General features: G+C 39.1%; 1 protein-coding gene across 2 annotated transcripts in view; it reads left to right on the top strand.

The window, feature by feature from the left end:
- The window catches only part of cenpe (centromere protein E), a 108,244-nt gene that overhangs the window by 20,301 nt on the left and 60,242 nt on the right, over window positions 1–27,701 (top strand). The window contains exons 9-20 of one of the 2 annotated variants that reach the window (XM_043720253.1): window positions 3,762–3,813; window positions 6,531–6,618; window positions 6,794–6,923; window positions 9,319–9,438; window positions 13,239–13,385; window positions 15,506–15,614; window positions 17,623–17,797; window positions 18,980–19,091; window positions 22,591–22,662; window positions 22,744–22,968; window positions 25,291–25,365; window positions 27,173–27,280. In XM_043720253.1, the coding sequence (XP_043576188.1) occupies window positions 3,762–3,813; window positions 6,531–6,618; window positions 6,794–6,923; window positions 9,319–9,438; window positions 13,239–13,385; window positions 15,506–15,614; window positions 17,623–17,797; window positions 18,980–19,091; window positions 22,591–22,662; window positions 22,744–22,968; window positions 25,291–25,365; window positions 27,173–27,280 (1,413 nt within the window). The remainder of the gene's footprint in view (window positions 1–3,761; window positions 3,814–6,530; window positions 6,619–6,793; window positions 6,924–9,318; window positions 9,439–13,238; window positions 13,386–15,505; window positions 15,615–17,622; window positions 17,798–18,979; window positions 19,092–22,590; window positions 22,663–22,743; window positions 22,969–25,290; window positions 25,366–27,172; window positions 27,281–27,701) is intronic. The other variant, XM_043720261.1, reaches the window with a different exon arrangement.

The following is a 27,701-nucleotide window of genomic DNA, read 5'->3' as shown; positions in this document are numbered from 1 at the left end:
CAACATTTGAATGACTAATTTACTTACATCAGGCTGTTATTGGTATCAGATGCTGATGTTTGAGTTGTGCCCCAATGATAATACTGCAAGGAAAGTAAATGCAAATACAGTTGAAATGCTGAGGCTGAGAATGCACACTGCTAATCTAGTTGCAGTATCTGGGATTACCATGATAAAATTTGGCAAGGCTCTTGATCACAACCCAGCAGTCATAGTGTATCATTTTCTGAAGGCCTTGAATTTATTCTTTTATTATCTATCTTCGATAATTCTTTCACTTTAACAAATGCATTCAAACATCATATGTATGATGCAAGTCTATTTCTTTTAGTGTAATTTTGTATTGTCAATTTAAGAATTGGGAGAGCAAGAATGAACTATGTTATCATATTTTGATGCAAGATTTGTGCTTGCTTTGTTTCAGTCACTGAAAATTCCATTTGCTAACAGTTCTGTCTTATTAAAATAAAATTACTGGGACTGTTTTCATTGCACGTTAGCAAGACTGAGATAGTTATTTACTGAAGCTGGGTGGAGGTTAAACTTTTCAAGTTTGTGCCTCTAGTATTAAATATTCTGGCAAACCTTTTTTTTCAATTTGATTACCCTCTTGAACAAGAGTAAGCATTTTGCCTCCTGACTCAGGAGTTAGTAATTGAGATGTGGGATCGTACTTGGTGCTAGACAATTTTTTGCTCCTTGTGCTGGATTCAAAATCCACTTCAAAAACATCCCTCCTTGCTATTAGAATCTGTGAACTTTATTTCAGCAGCCAGTAGGTTATTTTTCTTTGTAAAATAATTCAATGTGCTGATTTTTAAAACTCTTTCTTTCCACTCATCTGAGCATAACATTTTTTTAAAAAAAGAGCAAGTGTTGACTATAATGTCTTATTGTGTGAAAGCAGTCAGTGACCCTGCCCAAGCTCCACTTTCTTAGTTACCCATGTTTCTTTTTTTAAATCCTTCATGGAGTATGAATGTTATTGGCTGACCAGCATTTAACATCCTTCCTAGTTACACTTGAATGTGGTGGTGAGTTGCTGTTTTAAGCAGCTCCATCCATGTGCTGTAGGTAGACCCATGATACCATTACGGAAAGAATTCCAGTTTGGCTTGGTGAAAATGAAGGAACAGCCTATATGTTCCCAAATCAGAATGGTGAATGGCTTGAGTGTGCGAAATTTCCAGGTGGTGGTGTTCCCATGTCTCTGCTGCCTTTGTCCTTCTGGATGGCAGTGGTTGCAGGTTTACCTCCACCTGATGTCGATGACGGTGGTGTAAGGCTACAGAGCTGGGTCTCATTTGCTCCGATCACTTTTCTTTTCCTTTCCTTCTACTGGTTTTTCTTTTCTTCTTTCGTTTACTTACCTCTCGTCACCCATCAGTGGTGGGAAGTGAGCCCAGTACAGACCTTGCAGCAACGAATGAGCCCCTACTTGCTTTTCCAGGGCGTGCATGGGAATTGGCAGAGGTGATTTTAGTGAGAGAGATCCAGTGGTGAAAGAGAGCGCCTAAAGGATCGGCAACTTTGGTGTTGGTTGGGCCCGGCGCTGGTGGCAGCGGAAAAGCATCGCAGCGACATCGAGGTGTGCCCAGGATGTGATTCTTTTGGGGGGCAGTGGAGAACTGGCCCAGCGGCAGAAGATGGTGCCTGGAGAGTGACACCTTCCAACTTTGTAGATGGCAATGAGGCTATGGAGGAGGGATGGTGTCATTGATGATGAGCTGGCTCTGGACTTATCGAACTCTTTTTTAAGCTATATCTTTCTTTTTCTTTCTTCTTGACTATTCAAAATGGTGCTTGATTGTGGTGACAGTGGAAAAGCGTCTCACTGTATTTCACTGTTTCTCTCCCAAATATGTGATCGTAAAATCATTTATTCATTCATTCGTTGACACCTGAAGATGGAGCATCCAAAGCCCTTTGGGATAGAGAAACAAAAAAATTCATCCATTGAGTGAAAAGGTTATTCCTCATAGTCTTCAGTAATCATTCTGTTATCCTGTGTCTGTGCCCATGTTTGAGATTTGCCAAAAGGGTAAATAGTTTTTCAGTGTCTATCCTATTAAGCCCAATCAGAATCTTGTGATATCACACCTCATTGCTCTTAACTCCAGTTTTGATCAGTATCTAATCATAAGACAGCCCTCTCACCCCAGGGACCAACCTAACAAATCTTTATGGTACTGCCACCAGTGCAAATTTGTACTTTTTAAATATGGAGGTCAAAACTGAATGTAGTGCTCTGGGTGTGATCTCACCGTAACGCTGCACAAAGTTTCCTTGGTTTTGCCACTGAGTGCACAAAGACTTGCACATTAGGTTTTGTAAAATGTCTCAGAAAGCAGATGTGGTGTTGGCTACTACTTTAACCATACAAAAATGTTGTCTTTATCTGGAAACTGTAGTCAATTAAGCCCATAGAACATGATAACAATCATTGTATTTGGTGCCCCAGTCTTAAGTAGGGAGTGGTAAATAGATAAAATGGTAAAGTGATACATTTACTGATTTATTGATTTTTTTTTTTATATCTTGCGTATGATGTTTAGCAATGCATGGTAAAGGCCGCATTCCTGATATTTGTTAGTTCATGGTTAAATTGAATGTCTGAATTAGAAAATGCTGTATCTGTCACAACTGAGTGCATCACCCCGCTTGACCCAACTGCAGGTTTTGTTGGATTTTGTGGAAATAATTCTGATTTTCTCTTGTCAATTATTAATGTGTAATCCACCAGCAAGCTTCTGGTAAATTGTGAACAGGTGGGCGCAGCAGTGATCCATGTGGGAACTCACTTTTCATCTTCTACATTCTGACTGCAGTTGCTGCATTTTACCTTTTGCCCTTGTTTTATTTCGTGGGTCAAATTTCATTTAAAGTCTATGAACTATTAATCTGGACTTTCACTTGGAATTAAATGTAATTCGCGTTTATACACTTTACAAGAGAATGGGGCGGGCGGGGGCGGGGTATTCTTTAAACGTAATGTCAGAATAAATCACTTGAATCTAAAAGTGAATCCAAGCGTCGTCCAAGCCAATGCGTGTTCTTCTGTGTTGGTAAACGTGGGTCCTATTAATATGTGGGCCTAATCTGTTAGCAAATGATTTGCAAGTTTTGATTTGCAAATTTTTTGAAGACGCAAGTCAACTGAGCGTATTTAGATTGTGATTTCAGGTGTAATCTTTTCCCCAAACTTTATTTTGGGCTTATGGCTATGTCGGCACCATGCATTTATGTCTTGGATGGTTTGTGGCAAGTTCCTTCTTGAAACCAAAGCACTCTTTGCACTTCAAATAGAGGGGTTTTGTTCACAGCTGATTTTCTGTAGTTGAATGAAGCAGGGTCATAATTTTGGGAGAACTGTTTTGTAATTTATTTGGAGCAGTGCTTTCCAATTTTTTTTTTTTGCTGACTGTGCCCCATTTTGAGACTTAACTGATATAACCCTTCAATGAGATCTGATTGTGGGTTGCAGTTGACCCGAGACCAGGAAAGGGATAGGCAGGAGCTGGGGCTGAATGCAGGTTTCTGTCACCGCATGACTGCAATTTTATAACTTAGAGTTCCACAACATCCATTTGGCGACAGGATTTGGGTCCTGGTACCCATTTGAGGACCCCTGACTTGGGATATATTGAATGATTGTGAATCAATATACCCAATTTTGAGTGTGGTAGAGTAACTGTTTTTCCTTGCTTGCTTGCTATTTTTCTCCGTACAGACTTTAACCTGTACTTGCTTTTCTTTTACAGAATTTGGTTGATCTGGCAGGCAGTGAACGAGCCAGCCAAACAGGAACTGAAGGTGAGTTGTTTTTGTTTAACCAATGTCTAACGGTTGTTAACTGATTTATGCATATGCTTTAAGCTCTTCCAATTTAACTATATAACAACTTAATTACATGCAATTATTTCATTTTCTCTGGGAAGTACAGTCTGTTGAAAACTGTCAAATCTGAACTCTGTTTGAAAAGGAATAAGCCCAAAGTATTCAGATCTTCATTGTGGCTGATCAGTGTTGAATGTACCATATATATCATAAAAATGTCTCTTTTATATTGTGCTTTTATGGCCACCTGTGTTTCGAGGCATTTTGCAAATAGATAAGTGATTTTTTTTTTAGGTTAATCAGTATCGTAACTTGGGAAAAGCCTAACCTAATTTGTGCTCAGCAAAGTCTCAGAAACAGCATTGTGATCATGATGACATTGTCTGTGATGTTGATTGAGGAGTAAATATTGGTCAGGATACCAAAGATTAGATTACATTACATTACATTACATTACATTACAGTGTGGAAACAGGCCCTTCGGCCCAACAAGTCCACACCGATCCGCCGAAGCGAAACCCACCCATACCCCTACATTTACCCCTTACCTAACACTACGGGCAATTTAGCATGGCCAATTCACCTGACCCTGCACATCTTTTGGACTGTGGGAGGAAACCGGAGCACCCAGAGGAAACCCACGCAGACACTGGGAGAACGTGCAAACTCCACACAGTCAGTCGCCTGAGGCGGGAATTGAACCCGGGTCTCAGGCGCTGTGAGGCAGCAGTGCTAACCACTGTGCCACTGTGCCGCCCACAAATAGATAACTGCCCTCCTTTAAAGTATCACATTAGGGATATGTTTAGATCCATTCAAGCAGGGAGGTAGGCCTTGGTTTAAAGTTTCATTCACCGTGTGGGCGGCACGGTGGCACAGTGGTTAGCACTGCTGCCTCACAGCGCCAGAGACCCAGGTTCAATTCCCGCTTCAGGCAACTGACGGTGTGGAGCTTGCACGTTCTCCCCGTGTCTGCGTGGGTTTCCTCTGGGTGCTCCGGTTTCCTCCCACAGTCCAAAGATGTGCAGGTCAGGTGAATTGGCTATGCTAAATTGCCCATAGTGTTAGGTAAGGTGTACGTGTAGGGGTATGAGTGGGTTGCGCTTCGGCGGGGCGGTGTGGATTTGTTTTGCCGAAGGGCCTGTTTCCACACTAAGTAATCTAATCTAATCTAACCTCAAAAATTACAATGTTCCTCAAGACTGCATTAGGGTGTCAGCCTTGATATTTTGGCTTAAGCCTGGAGAGCGTTTTGATCATGGTAGCACACATGGCTCTGAATTCCAGCTGAGCAATGGCTGACATGTTGCACCTTCTGCCCATGTCATATACCATACTAGTCTTGGTTTGGGCACCCTGAGGAAGGAAACTCCTCCGGTTTGTATTTATAAGTCTGCTGTCATATGCTCAGCAAGTCCTGCAAATTTTGCTTTCCGCTCCCATCCTAGTATATGTTACTCGAGCAACCTCACCTATTTTATTTTCTCAGTCGAGTGGCTCTGTAACATTCCATTTTAAACTCTGCCTGTGAGATTAATGGTGTAAATTTTAACAATTAACTTCTTACTGTGCTCAAAACCCATGCAGTTCAAAGATTTCTAATTGTGCTTCTAAGATTATCCTAGACTATAAATCTCTGGAGCATAGAATGACTCTGATAACTTTTTGAAATATGTTTTGCTATGTAAGTGCCGATTCAAAGTTGATTTCAGGTGGAGCAATGATGGTGAACAATGAAAACCTTTGTCACCTCTTTGATATGAGCATGTGATGCCAACCACTGCTGACATTTGGTTGGGTAGCTAGCTGTCGCAATCCTCCTCATCAAAGTTTGTAGGATCTACTTGGCCTAAAGTGGTTCAGGAAAGCCACTGGGTGGTATAAAGAGAGGCCTTAAACTGATTTGGTTTACTGCACGATAAAAATCATGCACAGGTTGCATCAGCAGGATGAGCACTTACTTAGGCTGCTGGAAGGCTAAGAAGGATTTATACCCTTCAAGATGTAAAGATGTTTTTCTTTTACCTGATCAAGTTTTCATGATCTCATAAAGTGGAATTTAATGCTGTCGTCAGCATACTAACCTTTTCAGAACTATTACCAAATACAACAATGGCTGCTGCCAAATTCCAGTCACAGTATTTCAAGTTTCATCCTAATCCCAACTGTGTGTCTCAGTGCTTTGCTTTTAAATTCCTTGTTGCTATTGGGCAATTCTTCAATGTCACGTTGCCCTACTTGATGCAACTTTTGAGATGTCTAGCTTTCATTGATTTAGTGCTGCATTCAAATTAATATTTGCAAAAGAAATTGTGATCACAATTAACATTTATATTTTTGTGTAACTTTTTTCAAAGTTGGCAGTGAATAATCATTTGTCATTAAAGCAAAATCCATAATATTTTAGCCAATGCTCCAATGAATCACTCAGTAGTGATTGCTAGCCTCCTCTAACAGTTAAATATCTACAATGGTAAAAGTTTTTGGATTCATCCTAAAGAATAATCAAACCCCTGGCACCGTGTGTTGAACTATCTTTTTTTCAAAAGCTTTAAAGTTGAAAGCTTAGCTACTATTAGTGTTTTGCCTTACTTAGCATCTTAAAAATAAAATTCTACATCAGAAATGCTTTGAACTGTCATGCCTTTCTGTGAAAAAGGATATTGATTTTTTTTTCTCTCTAATGATTTCAGGTGTCCGCCTAAAAGAAGGATGTTTTATCAACCGTAGTTTGTTTGTACTCGGTCAAGTTATAAAAAAGCTCAGTGATGGGCAAGCTGGGTAGGAAACTATTCTGTTTACAATTCCTGATTAGTGATTTCTTGTTTGTTTTAATTTGGAATGTGAAGTAGTTAATGCTAATCTACAACTGGAAGTTTATTTTTAAAATTTATAGGAATAGATAAGAATGTTGATGCTTTTGCATTTCTGATAGTTGTTTTTTTCTTCTGTGTAGTGGTTTTTTAAATTATAGGGACAGTAAGCTGACACGGATTCTGCAGAATTCACTTGGGGGCAATGCAAAAACTTTGATCATTTGCACAATCACTCCAGTTAGTTTTGAGGAAACCCTCAGTACTTTACAGGTAAGACAATCTTTTTGTTGTATTCTTCATTCTTCATTCCCCTCCCCGCCCCAACATTTCTCTTCTGACCCCCTTCCCATAAGTCCCTCCCTATAAATTTCAAGTGTTGTCAGCTAATATTCTGCTGAAAACCGGCTCAAACATAGAGCATTTAGTGCTAGAGAAAAAAATATTTGCAGACATAGATTTCCCAAGTCGATGCTTTTCAATACTGTCCTGAAACTTCCAAATCCTAAATATCCTTTTTAAATGGGAATATTTGATTGCATGTAATTCTAGTGACTTGAAGTGAAATGAGATTTAGTGATAAAAGAGAGCCTGAATGTTCCTCTTTCATGGTGATCTAACTGAAACCTTTTTTAAGAAAAGACTAGAATGCTATAAAACTTTGGTGCCTCAAGATGAACCGTGACCTCTCAAATAGAAACTAGAGCAATAGATGGATGGAAACCTGCAAATTCTTCTCCAAGTCACAAACCATCTGAATACTTGGCTAACACTTGGTCAAAATCCTAAAATTTCCTTTTATCATGTGAATGTACCTAAACCACATGAACTGCAGTGGTTCATGTGCTGGTATTGCACGTGATGCCTAAGAGCATGAACAATGGAATGGGCCTCTTTTGATCAGTGTGTTGACAGTCAGAGTTTTGTGCATTGCCATTTTAATATACAGTGGGTTTTTTTTTGGAAGGGTTATATGATGGATTCAATTTAAAGTTTCACATGTTTGTTGTTCCCTACTTTCAGTTGATATAATGAACTGCAGGCAACAAACTTGCAAGCAATCATGACATGAACACCACAATTGTGCCCTCTAGCCGTGGAGGCAGGGATGACTTTGCAAGAAGAAGCACTTTACTTTTACTAAATAGTATATGCCCATTCAGTTAGGAGGCATTCCCTTAATGCTGCTGGTTGTTGTAAGTTGACTGATGTTTCAGCTTTGGTACATGAAGCCAAAGCTTAAACAACTGGATGTCTTGCTTTGTAATGCACTTTTTAGTTCATGCGCACTAACTATACATATAACTTTAATAATTGTAAGGAAGTATATTAAGGAGTCTTCAAATAAGGATGTTTTATAAGAGTTGCATCAATAACCGAAATTGGAGAAAAGCATGTAATAGAGTAACTCACTCATTTTATGCTCACCTTTCCTTGATAAATAATTTTGATACCCTAAGCATTATTGAAGACAAACCTTCTGCTGATCCAGGTGTGGTCTCCTCTATATTGAAGAGATCAAAGTCTGGAACAATGAATACAGAATAAGTAGTTGAAAGAAGTCCAAGTGAATTGCTGCTTCACTTTGAAGGTCTATTTAGGGCCTTGCATTTGGAGAAGAAGGAAGCTTTAAAAAACAGTTAGCTCTTTGGTGTTTGCATGGAAGAAAGGAGGGGTCAGAGAGTAAAGGACGAGTGAAAAACTGTGTTGAGTGAGAGAACATTCCCTTCACATTCGTCTCTAGTTGTAAGGCAATGTTTTTAACTCACACCAGATGGACAATGCAAGCTTCAAATCTCCAAGTCATAACTGCAGATGGTAGTGTGTATTCCTTTGGCTGTGGAATGTTCTATACTTGTATTGCTGTCTCTTTCTCTCCCTCTTGCTGCATGCTAACAGTTCTCTTCAGAGGTGATAACTAGTCCATGTTTGCCTAATATTCTAGGAGGTGCTGGGATGTAAACACAGTGATGGTGTCACAGGTTGAAGGAGCCATGTAAAAATATGTGTAAAACATGGACAAAATTTCCATTTTTTTTCAAGTAGGCCCCCTGTGAAGTCCAGTTTCTGAAACACCTCAGCATTAGATTTTTGTGATTGAATTAGATTATGTGGATTGTTCATGATTTCTAACTATATGGTATCATATTAACAATTTATGCAGAACTAAAGTTTTTTAAAATTTCTTCTGGAAATTTAATATGAATCACAAATAATTCAACTATCTGATTTGTGTTGATTTTTGGAGAGAATCTTTTTCGGAACGGGAGTGCTATGGTGGTTGCAGTTCTGCTTCTGAGGTGGAAAGCCTTGGTTTGGTTTAGATTTAGATGTTATTGTCATGAAGAAGTCCCATTCCAGACCTGTTGGCTAAGAACGAACCCAGCGACTGGCACTGGTAAGCCGAATGCTTTGGTCCTGCTCCCCAACCTAGATAAATGGGTGAGGTGAGCAACAGTCAGAGATGTTTCTTAAAAATAAAAGATGGTTGATATGAAAGTGTGATCAGCTGGCATTGTGATGATCTCATTTAATATGGGAAAAGCTAAAAGAAAGTACTGGATAGAGTAAGTTCTGCCATAGAAGAAGGTTAATGTGCACACCTGGCACCCCACCACCCTAACACACACTAACCAAATCCTAGCACGTGATATATTTTTCTTATTAGTTTGCAAGTACTGCCAAATTCATGAAGAATACACCTCATGTGAATGAAGTGATGGATGAGCAAGCAATGTTAAAGCGATGTCGGAAGGAAATAATGGATCTGAAAAACCAATTGGAAGAAGTAAGTTAATACTAATTGCGAAATGTTGTCCATGTTTGCTTTTTTTCAACTTGGTATCTGAAGTAACAAAGTTTTTCAATGTTCATGGAGTTCTGTCGGAAGTGAAGTTTTCCAAAGATTGTGGATGAACAGAGAATCGTTGATAAAACAAAATTGCTCATAAGTGGCTTACCCAACCCAGTAAATCTAGCTGTCATTGTTGCACCTGATTATATTTTTAGTTGCCATTCAGTTGCATCTTTGAATTCTTTGATAGATGTTTACAGTTGTTAAATAATATTATTTAAATTTATCTTGCCACAGACTTCCATTTGTTAAATTTGTCAGCTGAGTTTAGTTGCTGTGTTCTCAGCTGACTGAAGGTCAAGGGTTCAAGAACCATACCTGAGGTTTTATGCGATCAAGACTAATGTTCTGAGACAGTAAAGGGGGCGCGTTAGCTTAAAGGTTTTTTTTTGGCTAAGATATCAATCTGTGGCCAAATCTGGCTTCACACCCAATGTTAATAGTCGTTTTGGTTTCCTAGCCACTGGTTATCCTTCTAGAAATATTAAAACATCGGGTTATCTACTTGATTGCTATTTCCGATCTTGCTGTGAGTAAATTTAACTGCGCCACATTCCAAACATAACACTACTCGGCATGTCAGCTCAGAGCGTAGTATCTGTTCTCATCTGTTTACATTGTGATATGCCCTTTATCTGAGGACCATCTATTAAGTTGATTTTAGGGCTCTTATGATGTTCTGATAGCATCCCTGCCTCTCGGTCATGTGGCCTATGTTCAAATATCATCTGTTCCTCAGCTGTACCATAATGCTTCTGAGCAGGTTGCTGAAAACATTTGATCCAGCAAGGCTGTTTGATGGTAGTGGATTTCTGTTAATTTAATTGCTTACAAACTCAGTTGCAGATTTCCTTGTTCTCTGTTCTCCTTTTCTGTCTCCACCATCACCATCTAGTTCACCATCCATCATCCTGGTAGTCCACTGAACAAAAATAATGGACCTATCAACTTCTGATTTGTTAGTCTACAGTAGACCAGGTGAGAGGGAACAAAACCCTGCTTTGTGAGAAGTATAGATCTATCAAGACTATGCTTGCCACATGTCAATTATCATCCATTACGATCCAAATTTGAAAGAAGTTGCTCTTGAATGATTGCACTGTGTCCACATGAGCCTTGCTTCTTTGATTTGTCATCTCATTTGTGAATTTACTTCACCTTAGTCACTTTTATACAAGCATTTTGACTCAAAGGAGCACTGAACCTGTCTTTAAATGGCTTAATGTTATCAGAATATCCCAAAATGCTGTCAAAATGGAGTCATTGTTGTAGATCAGGTACATTCAAGGATACTGACTGATGTTAAGGTGGCAGAATTTTATATGATAACTAATATGCAGATAAGTTACCCAACACTGCAATGGGATTTATAACTGCTAGTTTTGGTGTGAAAGTTTAAGGGGTTAGGACATGCGGGACTTTAGTTTAATATCTGTCTTCCTCCACTCAAACTAAGAATGTGGGACTTACTATCACAGAGTGGTTGAAGTAAACCATATAGATGCATTTTAAAGTGAAATTAGTTAAAAATGCACGAAGGAAACAATATATTTATATGAAAAAGACAGCAAGAGGCTCAATTTGATAGGTCCATAGATTACGAAGAAGAAACTAGAGTAGGCCATCTGACCCCTTGAGACTGCTCCATCATTGAATAATATTATGGTTGATCTGATTGTAAACTCAAATCCACATAGCTATCTATGCCTGATAATCTTTCACCTACTTATCAAGAATCTATTCAACTCTGAATATCCTCTTTGGATGTTGTTAATGTTGAAATTCACTGCTTCCAGTACCTTTTTCAAGAAAGAAATTTAGAAGGTTATGGCCCTCCAGAAAGAGAATTGCATTGTCTGTTTTTAAATTGATGAAAACTGATTTTTAAACAGTGGCTTCTAGCTCTAGATTTTCCCATAAGAAGTAGTAGTATCCTCTCTACATTCATGTCAAGACTCCTTCAGGATCTTGGTTTTGCAAGACAGCAACCAATTGCTCTTGTAAACTCTAGAAGATGCAATTCAGTGTCTGTACAATCTTTCCTGTGAAGGCACCTCATTCATTTCATGTATTCTGTTAGCCTTCTCTGTACTGCTTCCAACACACAGATCCATCCTATTAAAAAAAAACAATACTGTATGGTCATCTTTAGATGTATTCTCACCAAGGCCCTGTATAACTGAAGCAAAACCTCTAACTTTAGTGTATTGTTCCCTACATGAGTAAAAACATTCCATTTGCACTTTGAATTACTTGTATACTAATATTCCACGTATCGTGCAGTAGGTCCTTCTGTATTGCATAGTGTGGATATTCTCCGTTTGGATATTTCTCTTTTTTTCTTCTTCTGTTAGAATGGACAAATCATATTTTCCCATAGTATATTTCATTTGCTCATTTACTTAACCTATCAACATCTTTGTACCTTCCTTATGCCCTTCTCAGAAATTATTTTCCTACCTATCTTCATATTACAGAGGAACCTCCATTATCTGAACAAGGTGGGCAGCACTATTTCGTTCAGATAATTGATTATTCGGTTAATCTATTCAATGCCTTTCTTTTGGGGCAAGGAGATTTCTATTAAATCTGCTCCCCGTTCAGGAGACAAGCAGCAGCACAGCCCCAAACATCAAACAACGTCCCACAAACCCCATCCAACATCGCTGTCCCGTCCAACACAGCCAACCCCGGCCGGTCCCCCAAACTCTGTCCAACACCAGCCCGCCCACAACACCAACCACTGCCCAGCCCCAAATCCTGTCCAACCCCACACTATCCACCACCCCCCCCCCCCCCCCAAAACCCTGTCTAACTACACCCCCCAAGGCGACCCCTGTCAACCCCCTTGCTGGGCAGCCAGACCGGACACCAGTAACAAGGTGGCTGCTGCTGCTACTACTGCCTTTTAGGGGGTCAGTCTACAAATAGCGCGCGCATACATGTTTTACTGCAACCTTTTGACAGGTTCCACTCTGCTCTGTGCAGGACAATATGGGAGGGTTTATCTGGAGAAGGGGGGGGTTTAGGGTACATGCCTGTGTAGAACTTCAGGGAAAGTGTGGGAAGAGAGAGAGGGGGTGTGGGAGGTCAGTCATTTAGAGACAGTGCCTGTGCTCCCATCAGTCCAGGACTGTTCTTGGCAGCAATTTTAATCACTAAACAAAAAACGCGATCAGTGTTGGACACACGTCTTTGATGTAAGGTTTCTGTCTATCCAAAGATCTCCTTTGGATAATCCGATTTTCGGATAATTGGTATTCGGATAATCAAGGCTCCTCTATAAGCAAATTCAGCAACCATATCGTTGGAATCACTTGCATAAATCATCAACATGAAGGTGAAGACTGTAGATGCTGGAGATCAGAGTCGAAAAGCGTGGTGCTGGAAAAGTACAGCTGGCCAAGCAGCATCGAAGGAGCAGTACAGTCAATGTTTCGAGCATCAGGAACCAACATCGTTCCTGATGAACAGCTCATGCTCAACATTGACTGTCCTGCTCCTCGGGTGCTGCTTGACCAGCTGTGCTTTTCCAGCACCACACTTTTCCACTTTCTAACTCCGTCTTATCTGTCAAAAATCTGAATAGAGACAAGAGAAGGGAGGCTCCAAAGAGGAAGGTGGAGTTAAGGCAGTAATATTTTTGAATGGGAGAGAAGGTTTAATGAGCTCAATAGCTTATTGGTCTTATGATCATTTGTGTAAAGTCATGAATACTTTTTTTTGTTGTGCAGCTCACCTCAGAGACTCGTGTTCAAGCAATGGAGAAAGCTCAACTATTGTCAGAAAAGCATATCCTTCAAATGGATCATGAGCAGAAAATAAAGAATTTGACAAGAATGCTTGTCAGAGTTTCAACTGATGATGACCAAGAAACAAAGGTAAGTATCTTTTTTGAACCACTGTCTTGCTTAGTAGATTGTCTAAATGATTTCTGGGGATTAAACTTCAAAAGTCAAATTCAAGAGCAAATTGTTATTTGAGGAAATGGTGCAAGTTCCGTCTGTAGCATTAACATTGAAGAAACCCGAGGACTTAGTAATAGGGATCCCATGAGCACTGAAATTCCACATTCCAATTCAAGTTCAGAGATATCCTCCCATGATGTGCTAGTCCAGCTTGTATGATATTTACATGTAAGTTACAATGGTGTGATGTAGTTGTTCAAGCTCCAATAGGTCTTGGCTGGAGAGCAATGTTCGAAATGTTTTAAGTATAAATAATGAAAAGTGCGAAGGTACATTTTGAGCATGTGTTTTAAGAATGCCAAAAAAAAACTTCTGAGGCTGATGGATAAGAAAAATGGTTGAAATAAAGTAAGGGAATAATGTATTTCTAACAATAACTAACTGCCTGAAGAAATTAGATTCCACAATGTAATTATTCCCTTCTGGGCCAGGTAGGTTAAGTAATACCAGACTTGCCAACAGAAAGATGATGAGTTCTTGCACAAGAGTCCCAACTTTGCTGTACAAAACTCTGGTTTAGCCACACTTGGAGTATTGTGTACAGTTCTGGTCACCACATTATAAGAAGGATGTGGAAGCTTTGGAAAGGGTGCAGAGGAGATTTACTAGGATGTTGCCTGGTATGGAGGGAAGGCCTTACAAGGAAAGGCTGAGGGACTTGAGGCTGTTTTCGTTGGAGACAAGAAGGTTGAGAGGTGACTTAATAGAGACATACAAGATAATCAGAGGGTTAGATAGGGTGGACAGGAAGAGCCTTTTTCCAAGTATGGTGACAGCGAGCACGAGGGGGCATAGCTTTAAATTGAGGGGTGATAGATATAGGACAGATGTCAGATGTGGTTTCTTTACTCAGAGTAGTAAGGGTATGGAATGCTTTGCCTGCAACGGTAGTGGATTTGCCAACTTTAAATACACTTAAGTCGTCATTGGACAAGCATATGGATGTACATGGAATAAGTGTAGGTTCGATGGGCTTCAGATTGGCATGACAGGTCGGCGCAACATCGAGGGCCGAAGGGCCTGGCCTGCACTGCACTGTAATGTTCTATGTTAGTTCAGTAAGCTGAATTGGCAATTATGTGCAAAATGTGAAGGTTTTTCAAACTCCAGGAAGAGTGAATTATCATTTTTTTTAGTGTCTAATAGTGGAGTATTATAAATTGTACTGTAACCTGCAGTGGAATCTCTGCATAAGATATCACGGGTTGCTGAATAATTTACACTGGTGAAACTGGGTGGCTAAAAATGATGTATTTGATTTTGCTGACTCAGTGTTTTGACTCCAGTTTATCAAACATCGATAATGTAGGCACAAACTTAGAAACAGTGCTGGTGGAGAAGCAAAAGTGCATTGAACATTTTGTTTTTGCTTATAAAGGCCACGGAGCAGGAATGCAAAAGTGATGAGCATCGAGGAGAGTGTGGAGTCACAAATCACAATTATGAACAATGCTTAGAGTAATTGTGTGTAGTTGAGCTAAGGGCAAAGAATACAATTGTATCCAGAGCTGGACAATTCAGGAATGAAGTCCGGAAAGGATACTGAAGTTCGGAATACTGGGTTAGTCTCAATTTTTGAATGCAGGATAACTTGAAATTTTCAAACCTTTACCTTTTGTTAATTATGACATGAGACTGAACAAGCAATCAGTCAATGTATCTCTGCTTACACCTTTCGAATGATTTGGTGATCCATCTGACTCCTAAAATGTCAACCTATTGGTGCCATTGTCTGAACTTGCTGAGTCATTTCTGTTTGACCTGGAGCCACTTCTTAAAATCTCGTATGTATGCAACAGAATTAAGTCAATGTTATGGTATAAGGTGAACTAACATTTATTTTGTCATGTTGACTTTATGGAGTCATGAAGTCAGTGTTGTGTGAAGTAATATCCAAAATGCTCTATTGGAAGTTAATTAGGGAGGACTGATGGGAGCATAAGAAATGAGTTGTATATGCTGCCAGGCCTGGATAGGAAGAAAGTGTGTACATTTTAACACTTCCTATGATAGGCCTCCATATTTCTTTTTAGGCCAGAAGAAAAAGGAGGGTTACCTGGGCTCCTGGAAAATTGCGAGCTAGTTTTGACTCCTCTGCCAAAATGATCAAGTTGGATAAAGTCAATCAAGAGTTTGATGAAGGCAAGTTTGATAATCAGTAATGAGATACGAACTGCTTGTCAACCAATTTGATTTTGAATGAATAAATTCTAGACAGGCATGTTTTCATAAGACAAAACTTATCGCTCATTGATCGATCTTAAATCGGATATAGTCTGTAAGCTGTGATGGAAGGAGGAATCGTGGTTGCTGTATCTTGCAAGATTATCTTGAATTATTGGACCAGGAGCAGTTTCTGTTCAAAAGTTATTGTTGAAAGTAATCCTTCAGTGTCATACTCTGAGTAGTACGCATTTGCATATTTCTTGGCGCTCAATGTTGAAGTTTTCTTATGGAACTTGACAATGAGGACAGTGGATAAAAGGAAAAAAAACTGACTGACAGGGTTAAAATGAGAAAATAACTTTATGAAAGCAGGGAACCAGTACTTACCCGAATGTTTTGTTTCAATTCCTGTGAAACCAAGAAACAAGGCGTGGGTGTAAGAGTAGGCTATTTGGCCATTTGAATTTAGTCCACAATTCAGTAAGGTTATAGTTCATCTTGTTGTGAATTCAGCTCCACTTTCTTGTTAGTTTACATCCTTGATTTCCTTGTCTATCAAAAATCTATCTGACTGAGCCTCAATCGGTTTAAAGATCCAGTCTTTGCTATCTTTTGGAAAAGTGAATTGTACGTACTTATAGCCCTTGCAAAAAAAACTTCCTCCACTATCTTAACGTGGAATTCTCTTATTGAAACATCTTCATGGTATCATATCTCTCACTACCATATCACCTCCATCCCCCAAGTACAAACCTTTCATCCTTAAAATGTGTTGTGCAAATCTTTTCTGAATTGCTTCTAAAGAACGCTTAACATTTTTTCTAATGGGATGATCAAACCTGTACACCGTTTTCCAATGCGGTCTCACAAATTTCCCGCAGAGTTTCAGAAAAATCTGCCTATTTTTATATTTAATTCTTGTTGTGTTAAATAACAACATCTCATTTGTCTCCCCAATACCAACTCTCGCTGATTCACATGCCAATGCACCCAAACCTCTCTGCTTAACCAAAATTGTTTATAAAATCTGCCTCTTTACACATTACCAGACGCAATAGCTTGATCCTCGATCGAGGTAACTTCTGAATAAACATCATGAATTGTTCTACCTTCATACCTTTTGCCAATTTGACCTTTTAAAGATATTTTCTAATCAACCCATCCAGATATAACTACAGATCTCTGGAGCAGGTGGACCTTGATCCCAGGCCTCCGTATCCAAAGCAGCAACATCTATACTGAGCTAAAGCAAAGACCCTGGCAATGAATCGTTTGGGAGGCACCTACTGCATGTCTTTCCTCAAAAAGCGTCCACTTATTACGCACACTTTCTCTAATTCCTATCTTTTAGTTAATCACAGAATATCATACTGTCACTTGTTTACATCTTTTATGTGGTACTTTATCAAATGTCTTTAGCATCTCCATATATGCAGGGATTATTCTCTCAGCTACTGCTGTCTCCACCTTAATTTCCACAGCGTCCTAAGTGGATCCTATCCAAACTGGGTAATTATTTATCCCTGATCATTTTGTTGCCATAATTGTTTGAATTTGATTCCCTCATGTTTCCATTGTTTAAGTATTAAGTTCCAATCTAATCATTATATTTGGTGATTCCTAAACTGTTGGTGTTTTCCCTATCTTTATTTTGCTTCTCAGTGCTTTTGGCTTAGTTTTGTGTTTACCAATTCTGCGTGCAACATAATCTCATAAGGAAAGCTTCAGGTTATTCATTGTGTTCCCTATTTAACAACATATATCCATGTAAATCAATCCACTCAAACTATTTAATATGCCTCAATGCTCCCCTCGTTCTTTCTTACTGTCTTTATCCTTTGCCACATCCTGCATTAATCTAGCTTATAGCTCTGAGAGCAATCCTGTAGCATTATTTCTGTTAAGGAGTCTGAATTTACCCAGATGTTCCAACAAATACTAAAAAAAATTTATTTCTGAGATGTATTTTTTTGTTTGGAACCAGATGACAATGAAGATGACCCTTTTGATGTGGACAGTGCTTGGACATCTAAAATTATCTCAGAGTGTAATAGTTCAATCACAACAAAAAGAGGTGGAAGTTGTGGTTTCCAGATACCTCCATTTGAAGATTCTCTTTACTTTAATGAACAAAGCAGAGTAAACACTAACTGTAGTAGGTAAGGCATGTTTGTGTTGTGGACAGTAAAGCGGTTGTTTTCTAGATTAGTGATCATTATGTTAACAAATGTGCTTTTTCTGTTCTTAATGGTATACAGCATTTCAGTAGGGACTCAAAATTTGCAAGAAGAGACTGTACACAACTGTATTACTTCCATGTTGATGCCAGGTTTTATACATACACGTCAAACTTTCAGTCTGATCTTACTGCTGAGCTGCCCATCAGCAATGTGGTTTAGGCCAGTGTTTCTCAAATTTATTTTTCTTTGAATGGACTTTTTAAAAATAGATTATTATCACCAATTCCTACGACACAAAGTAAAATATAATAAACCACTTGCCTATTTATATTTGAATGCACAATTCATTGGCTGAAAGTTTGCAAGGACTGTCCGATTATAGTGATTGCTTGTATGACTGGAGGCATGAACAATTTAATCTCCCTTCAGCAGATGGAAAGATGGAAACAGTTCACTCCATAATATTGTCTGCTTTTGGAGTGATACTCGGGTGTGTGGCTCCTATTAGGAACAGTGGCATCTTTTCAAGCATGACCTTCCCCAACTGCAGCATGTTTCAGAGCTCTTTCTTCCATTATTATTTATTGATTTGTGTACTTGAATTTTGTTGACAAACTATTCAGTGTTCTGACATGGGGATGCCACCGGGAAAAGCTCTGGTTTATCATCAGTACGAACCACTTGACAAGATTGAGATGGGCTCATTCCTTCCTTTAATGAACCTACCCCAGTGAATCTATTCCTATACCTTTTGAGGCTTTTTTTGTCGTCTTGTTCCCAATCAGACAGATGCCTTGCTTGTTCCCGAACTATTTTTGCCACAGGACCAGTTCAACCATGGCTTCCCATTATCTTGCTGTGGACCTGAAAATATCTATGATTCTTGTAGAATGGCAGAAGATGTCTGAGTTTCATTACTAGTTATCTTTTTATTTTTGAGAAAAAACGTTGAATTAACCTTTAAATTCCAAAATCTGGAGACACATAATGTAAATGAAATGAATCTTCAAAATGTAATGAAAAAATGCATTTGGGTTTTTAACTTGGAATTATCTTGCGAGTTAAGTGTGGTAAATTATGGTTTCACTAATTCTCCATCAGCTTTCATTGATACCTTACAAAAAGTGCCATTATTTCAGAGATATTCAATTTATTATGCAGTTTGCTGTATGATGTATCTTCAAAGGATGAATTGGAACAAAGGATTTCTGAACTGGAAAAAGAACTTGAAACCCTAACAGAAGAGAGAGAAAAAGAAATAAAAAAGGAAAAGGTTAGTGACTGTAAATCCTATTGAGACCTTCAGTAAATTCCCCATTGATTCTGTGAAAACAGTGATTTTTAATCCCATGCATCTTCTATCAAGTGAGGAAAGCTATTTGATGCTGATTTGAGGAAAGATGTTAACCATCTGTTTTGATTACTGGGTCACCATGAACAAAATTTTACGTATTATTCAGGCAAACTGTGTAAAATGAGTTCTACGTACACCATACAAATTTTTAGTTATAAGCAGTCTGCCCATTGAAATGAAACTGAAGCTGTAAGGATAGATTTATGTGGGAAAAAGAATTTAGGGTGCAACCATAGTTACTACTTCACAGCTGGAGTTAATGGCATGCTTTTGGGATAGCATAGAAGGATTGAAAATTGTTGGCTACATTATCCACAATCTGAAAATGACCATTCCTCTCACTTGATGCCTGCAGCCAAGATGTGTTATGCTCTTCAAAACTAATATTATCTCTACTGACAAGTATAAAAAGGCACTTTTTAAAAATATTCTAAAAGTTAGCACAATGTTTGTTCATTTGCATTCATTGTGCCTAAGGGTTGTACTCAGTACTATATTTCCTCCTCCACTTCTACTATCTCCTCCAATCCCTTCAGCTACATTCACAGTTCTGTTTGTACCTCTGTTACTTTTTGTACCACTTCTGTGGTGTTTGGTGCCTGTTCAAGATAGTTAAGAATACTGCAAGTCATTGGTGCTTGGTGTAAATACTGTCCCATTCTCTGATCTCTCTCCAGTTCAATAAGACTCTGCACCATTGGCATCTTGCTGTTCAGAAGAAGTATATATTTTTGGTAAAGCTAGAATAAAATTAAAATTGAAGAAAAGGCTTAAATGTACTTTGTAAAGGAGATGAGGTTAAAGAGAACATGAGGTTAAAGTTTTTAGAAAATGTAGTTAGGAAGGCAAGAACTAGAAAATTAATTTATCTGTTAATAGAATGCAAGTATTGTATAGGCAAATAGCAGAATAAAGATCAAGGTAGTGTCACAAATAGGTATATTGGCTCAGACGAGCAGGAAATGACATTTAATTTGCCATGGTGTTCAACAGGTTTGTTCCCAGTATGAATGTGATGTTACAAGATTAGATAAAAAGGCATTTAAGATAGAAAAGGGGGAGGTGTTTGATTAACGTCAAACCTGGGGCCAAATATTCTATCTGTATGGATTGTATCCACACTCCGAAAATAATGCTAAAGATTTGAAAACTACTGTTTCCACAATTAATGAGTGAAGTGGGGCAAGTTGAGGGAACCAGAATTGACTTAATGTCAGTATTAGAAATAAATAGCGGAAATTTCATTCAGAGATGTATAGAGAAACATAGAAACCTGAAACAGAACAATTGTTGAGTTGAATCTTGAAAGGCAAAGCTATGGTTTCCCAACTTGGTGAACTTTTTAAGAAATAGTATCTACAATTAATTCTGTGAATGTAACATAACTGGATTTTTAAAAGGCATTTCATAGGTGACATGTAGTAAAATCAAGTGAAATTTGGAGAAGTAGCAAAATGGATATAAGTTGGTTACAAAACAAAGCAGAGGTTAAGTGTCTTTAATTTGGCAGAAGAGTGAAAAACGGTCCACAGAGATTGCAAACAGTGACCCACAGTGGTCGTTGTATCAAAATGTGGAGGTGCTGGTGTTGGACTGAGGTGGACAAAATTTAAAAATCTCACAACATCAGGTTATAGTCCAATAGTTTTAAGTGGAAGTACCAGCTTTCAGAGCTCTGCTCCTTTGTCAGGTAGCTAGTGGAGCAGGATCATAGGACATAATTTATAGCTATAAATTGTGTGTGCTATGATCCTGTTCCACTAGCTACCTGACGAAGGAGCAGCGCCCCAAAAGCTTGTATTTCCAAATAAACCTGTTGGACTATAACCTGGTGTTGTGAGATTTTTAACATTGTACCAAAAATAAGTTAGACAGGAGTCCCAAGTACAAGTAATGCACTTTGGAAGAAGTAACAAGACAAGAGAATACTCTGGCAGGACATGAAGAGGCTCAGAGGGACAAATTGAGTGGGGTGCTTGTCCACAGATCTCTGAAGGTGACAGGACAGGCTAATAGAGAGAGTGTGTGCAGAATGCTTGCCTTTAAAAATTGTGGTATAGGTTACAAGAGCAGGGAGGTTATTTTGAAACTCTACAGATTTTGGTTAGGCCACAGCTGTAGTACAGTATATCGTTCTGGTCACTGCACTGGGGAGGACCTAGAAGAGCTTCACTATAATGTTGCCTAGGATGGCAACTTTCTTAATATAGAGATACGAGGTAAACTGTGGTGGTTTTCTTTGGAGACTAGAAGGCTCTAAAAGATGGAACGTGATTAAGGTGTTCCTACCCACCTCTGGAACAGGTGGGATTTGAACCTGGGTCTCCTGGAGCAACACCTCTGCACCACAGAGCACCCTGACTCAGGTGTATAATATCGACAGCGTGAAAAGGAAGCAGCTGTACACTGCAGCTGAAGGGTCACTAACAAATGGGCATAATTTTAAGGTGAATAGCAGAGGTTTGAGGAATGTTTGTTTCGCACAGAAATCTGGATTGCATTATCTGGAGGGTAGTTGAAGGAGGGAACCTTGCAACCTTTCAAGTATTCATCCAAGTAATTTTTGAACAATTATAAAATTCAAGACTATGGGATAAGGGATGGAGAGTGGTTTCTTGATGGGGAAAAGGGCCCCTTCTCTACTGTATGATTCTAAGTTAACAAATTAGAAACTCGACAGTTCTGGCAGCATCTCTGGAGAGAGGGAAAACCATAAATGTTTTGAGTCCGATATGAATCTTAAGAACTGAAGAGTTGTCTTGTGTGGTGTTGAACTGCTTGTGTTATGGAGTTCCATTCATCCAAGCAACCGGAGAGAATTCCATCATGCTGTTACTGGAATTTACTGAATCATGATTTGCTGAATCATGATTTGTTTCTGTCAGAATGAGACATAGCTGAAATGTGTGAAGCGTTACATGTAGTAGAATTTAAAACTGTCCCCCCTGGTTAATGTTTGGTCTTTTACGAGCTAAAGGTTAGGAAGAAAATGAGAAGTATTCTTCTCAGGTGGTTAAGCATTTAAGTGTTTTTGTCAGTAGTATAGTTTAGTTTGTAAGCTGCCTTTAAGCTTTGAAGATCCATTTTCTTAGCTTTTGTTGAGTTTTAAAAACTCACTTTTTTTTTTCAAAAAATGTATTTCTCCCACTCAGATGGTGAAAAGTTCTCAATCTTTTGCAATGTCTCCTGTTTTCCTTTCCTGACCTTGGAACCCCTCTATTTCCACCTCATGCTATGATGAAGGGATGACGTTTTGTTCCATACCCTTAGTCTATAATCTGATTAGCTGCTTGAAATGGGCAAGGACACTTGAAGCTGTAGGATTCTATCTCTTTTTAAAAGCCTTTCTGGTTTCAGTTGTGAAAGTGCATACTTTTCTTTTACTGTTTAATTTTAATTGCTTACCCTGATGTTTCAGGAATATGCAAGCCACGTTGAGAAACAACTACAGGATAGTATTGAGATTTGTGAGCTACTTTATTCAAAACTGGTATGTAAGATTTATTCTGTCAACACATTGCAAAACTGTCATTTTTTTTTTCCTAAAAGAATGTTTATGTCTGCTTTCCAGTTTGATGCAGAAAGCTTAAAAATGGAGAATGATAAACAGAAAGAAGAAATTGAAGAATTGAAAGAAAGACTGGAGAAAGCAAAGTTCTTCCAAATGGAGAATGAGAAACAAAAAAAGGAAATCAAAGAACTAGAAAAACTGAGAGAAGGGATTGAAGAATTGAAAGAGAGACGAGAAATTGAGGAATTTGAGTTTTTGGAAAAAGAAGCAGAAAAAGAAGGAAAGGTACATTAAATAGTTGAAATGAATTTTAGAAATATTTAGCTTGCATTAGCATATGAGTTCTTGTAAGAGGTAATTAGCAAACCCCAGTCAAGAAGGCTTGCTTAATTATCCGTTTTTTTTTTAAATTGCAACAGTTCAATTTCAGTTTTGGTTAAACTTTCCTTGCTTTAGCTTTGAATTTTTTAGCCAGGGTCGAATGTACATTGCTGCATCGCATATTGAATACTCCACCCAATACCTAAAATGGTGGAACAGTTGAAAATCTCTGGATTGTGAAAGCGCCATCCTTTTAACTCTGTGCTTCACCTGGGTGGTGATTTTCATCTGATGTTTTGATTTATTTATTTTTCCCCCTTCATTTTTAAAACATTCTTGCAAAGTTCACATGCACATTTGGAAACAAAATATGATACTAAACCACAGCACGTGATATTAGGGCAGGTGACCAATGGCTTCATTTAAGTTTTAAGGAGTGATCTCATAAAGGAGCGGTTTTGACTCTGAGTGAAGCTTCTCTGAGTGAAGGAGAGAGGCCATGAAAGAACTTGAAAGCAAAGATGAGAATATTAAGTTGGCAAACACTGGTGTTGTGTGAATTGGACTTGGTGTGATGTAGAATGTTGGCAGCAAGGATCTGATATGTTCAAGCTTATGCAGTGCAAAAGATGAGCTTTTGGCCAGGAGAGCATTGGAATAGTCAAGACTAGAATTATCAGTGCTGGGTATAATGGGTTTCTGAAAAAGATTGTCCAGTCGGTTTCTGTTTTAGCCAATGTTAGACCAGAAATGACTCACCTTGGCATCTCCAGATTAATATCATGCCAATATTGTAAATGACCAGTTTGTAATTCAGCTGTTGAAGATGGAATGATGTTTGCGATTTTGGAGAAGATTTGTAGCTCAGGTTATAAGTTTGTTTGCTGATGTTTCATCACCATGCTAGGTAACATAATCAGATCGACAAACAAATCAATGGGACGTCTATGGGATCACCAATATCGGGACCCTTAACAGAAGCAGTTATGCAAAGATTAAAATGAACAGCCCTTCCCCTGACCCAGCCCAAACTTCAGGTCCGGAATGTGGATGACAGCTTTTTCATCGTGAAACGCAACAAATTAGAAGAAACCCACAACACTTAAATATTGTCCTTACTAGTATAAAATCCCCTTCCCAGACATCACAGTAGAATGAAAAGCCAATGGAGAGCTGCAGACTAGCGTCTACAGGAAACCCCCACACACTGACCAGATACTCAACTACCGGAGCAATCATCCCAATACCCACAAACAGAGCTGCATCCAGGCATTATTTAAACAAGCCACAACACGCTGCAGCACCCAGGAACTACGAGAAGCCAGAAAAACAGCTATACAACATATTTAGGAACAGCAGGTACTCAATAAGTGCAGACCTAAACCAGAAGACACAACACGCTCAGACTCTAGCCACCCTGCCATACGTTAAAGACATCTCAGAAATGACAACCAGACTACTCTAGCCCCTAGACATCATGGTAGCCCCTAGACATCATGGTAGCCCACAAACGACCAGCACACTGAAACAACAACTGATGAATTTAAAGGACCCTGTACCAACAACCATTAGAATGAATGTCATATACAAAATACCCTGCAAGGGCTGCAACAAGCATTATGTTGGACAGACTGAAAGGAATGTAGCCATCAGGACACTTAAGCACCAACGAGCCACCAAAAGACATGACCAACTATCACTAGTATCCATATACATAAATGAAGAGGGACACCAGTTCAACTGGGACAATACATCCATCCTGGGGCAGGATAAACAAAGACCCGCAAGGGAATTCCTCAAGGCCTGGCATTCAAACCAGAGCTTCGTTAACAAACACGTCAATTTGGACCCCATTTACCAACCTCTGAGAAAAAGAACTGGAAGTGTTACAACCGACCACAACAGACCAAGCACTTAAGTAGCAAGCGGGACAGAACACCACCGCTTCATCGGAGGCTCACTCATGATGTTACCTAGCGTGGTGATGAAGAAATCTACCAGCTCAGTGAGCAACCTTACAACCTGAGAGAATTATGTTAGGGAACAAAGTTTATGGTGAGGATTGAAAGCAGTGACTTTGATCTTGCCAATATTTAATTGGAGGATACATCTAGTGTCCACACAGTGGAGGATTTGAGAGAAGTGGTGGTGATGTACATCTAGATACCATCAGGGTGCATATAGATGCTACCATGTTTTCAGATTTCATGTCCGTGCCAAGTGCCAGTTCAACAAAGGCTAGGTACAGCAACCATTTTTAATATAATCTGTCTTGGCCATTTGCAGGAACAGGAACAGCATGAAAATGAGATGATCAAGATGCTGGTTCGCAATTCTGAGAGTACTGACCAGGAGCTTGAGGTAAGTGATTTTGTATTTAAATGTTCTACTTTAAGTGGGCATTAGAGTCAAGTGTGTTTGATTAATACCAGAACGTTCTTTTTTAGAAAGTACAATGGCATAATCTGAGCAAAGCAGGCATGGGGATTCAGGAAAAAAAAACCCAAAAGAACTTGTCAGATGGAGTTTAATTCAGATAAATGCGAGGTGCTGCATTTTGGGAAAGCAAACCTTTGCAGGACTTATACACTTAATAGTAAGGCCCGAGGGAGTGTTGCTGAACAAAGATCTTGGAGTGCAGGTTCATAGCTCCTTGAGAGTGGAGTCGCAGGTAGATAGGATAGTGAAGGTGGCGTTTGGTATGCTTTCCTTTATTGATCAGAGTATTGAGTACAGGAGTTGGGAGGTCATGTTGAGGCTGTACAGGACATTGGTTAGGCCACTGTTGGAATACTGCGTGCAATTCTGGTCTCCTTTCTATCGGAAAGATGTTGTGAAACTTGAAAGGGTTCAGAAAAGATTTACAAGGATGTTGCCAGGGTTGGAGGATCTGAGCTACAGGGAGAGGCTGAACAGGCTGGGGTTTGTTTCGCTGGACCATTGGATGCTGAGGGATGACTTAGAGATTTACAAAATTATGAGGGGCATGGATAGGATAAATAGACAAAGTCTTTTCCCTGGGGTCAGGGAATCCAGAACTAGAGGGCATAGGTGTAGGGTGAGAGGGGAAAGATATAAAAGAGACCTAAGGGGCAACGTTTTCACGCAGAGGGTGGTATGTGTATGGAATGAGCTGCCAGAGGATATGGTGGTGGCTGGTACAATTGCAATATTTAAGAGACACTTGGATGGGTATATGAATAGGAAGGGTTTGGAGAGATATGGGCCGGATGCTGGCAGGTGGGACTAGATTGGGTTGGGATATCGGGTCGGCATGCACGGGTTGGACCGAAGGGTCTGTTTCCATGCTGTACATCTCTATGACTCTACAACTGCAGATGCTGGAAATCAGAAATAAAAACAGAAACTGCTGGAAAATCTCAGTTGGTCTGGAGAGAAATCAGAGTTATCGTTTCGGGTTGAGTGACCCTCCTTCAGAGTTCCGAGTTCTGAAGCATTACTGAAGAACAGGAGCAGAATGTCTTTGTTTCACAGTTGAAACAAGTTAAACAGCTAGTGTGAGTCCTGAGATGTTCGGGTTGGAGTTTATTGATTTGTAAAATAAATTTAACATGATTTTTGTGATCTATTAACATTTTTGTTAGGCAAGGAAAGCATAAAAATTTTGATTTACATTTGGCCTCTGCCTTTATTAAATCATACAGTGGACATGTGTGTTTTTTAAATGTAATTTTTAAATTATTTATTCACTGGATGAGGGCATCTCTGGCTAAGCCAGCATTCATTGCCCAGAGGGCTGTAAGAGTCAACCACATTGCTGTGGGACTGGAGTTACATGTAAGCCAGACCAGATGGCAGTTTCCTTCCATAAAAGTCATAAATAAACCAGATGGGTTTTTCCAACAATCAACAATGGATTCACGGTTGTCATCAGATGATAATGAAGAGTCCTCATTAGGCTCTTAATTCCAGATTTATGTTCTTATTGAATTCAAATTCCATCATCTGCCGTAGTTGGATTAAAACCCAGGTCCCCAGAACATTTCTTGGCTCTCTGGAATAACAGTCCAGTGATAATACCACTAGGCCATTGCTGCCTCCATTTGAATGTGTAAAGGTAACCATTTGCATGTGTTTTTATAAGGTTTAATAGGAAATGGATGATTTCTTTTTTCTTCAATTGTGTTTTCTACTTTTTACATTCCAGATCAAGCAGTTGCAACAATCACTGAAAGATGCAGAGGTTGTAACTCGTGATGCAAAGAAAGAGTCTTCCCTTCTCAGAAGTGAAAATCTGGAGCTTAAGGAAGAAATGGTAATGATAGTTTTGAATACAGAATCTTAACTTTGTTAATTGCTGGTATAGGAATTGATGCTATTCATTTCCATTGCACATGTTACATAACATACCTCTCTGGGACAGTTCCAAAATTTTACAGTAGCCAAGGGAGAAAGTAGACAAACTACGTCGGAGAGATATTGTTTGGGTGTTATTTTATCCTAGTTGCCTCATGCACTCTGAACTCTGTCACAATTTAAATATCTGAGGAAAGTGAAAGGAGAAAGGGAGTTGGAAAAGAATGGTTATGATGATGTAGGCTAATGGTTTTTAACCTTTTTAGTAACATGGCATGTTTCAAGAAGACAGGCATACCCCTTTCTTATCTTAATTGATTGCTCATAAATATTGCATTTACTATAATCGTAGAAGAGAGCGCACAACAAGTTTAAAAAAT

This window comes from Chiloscyllium plagiosum, chromosome 2, assembly GCF_004010195.1.
Source record: "Chiloscyllium plagiosum isolate BGI_BamShark_2017 chromosome 2, ASM401019v2, whole genome shotgun sequence".
Classification (NCBI taxonomy): domain Eukaryota; kingdom Metazoa; phylum Chordata; class Chondrichthyes; order Orectolobiformes; family Hemiscylliidae; genus Chiloscyllium; species Chiloscyllium plagiosum.
Note: the sequence above shows the minus strand (reverse complement) of the source record. Positions and strands in the feature narration are given on the sequence as shown.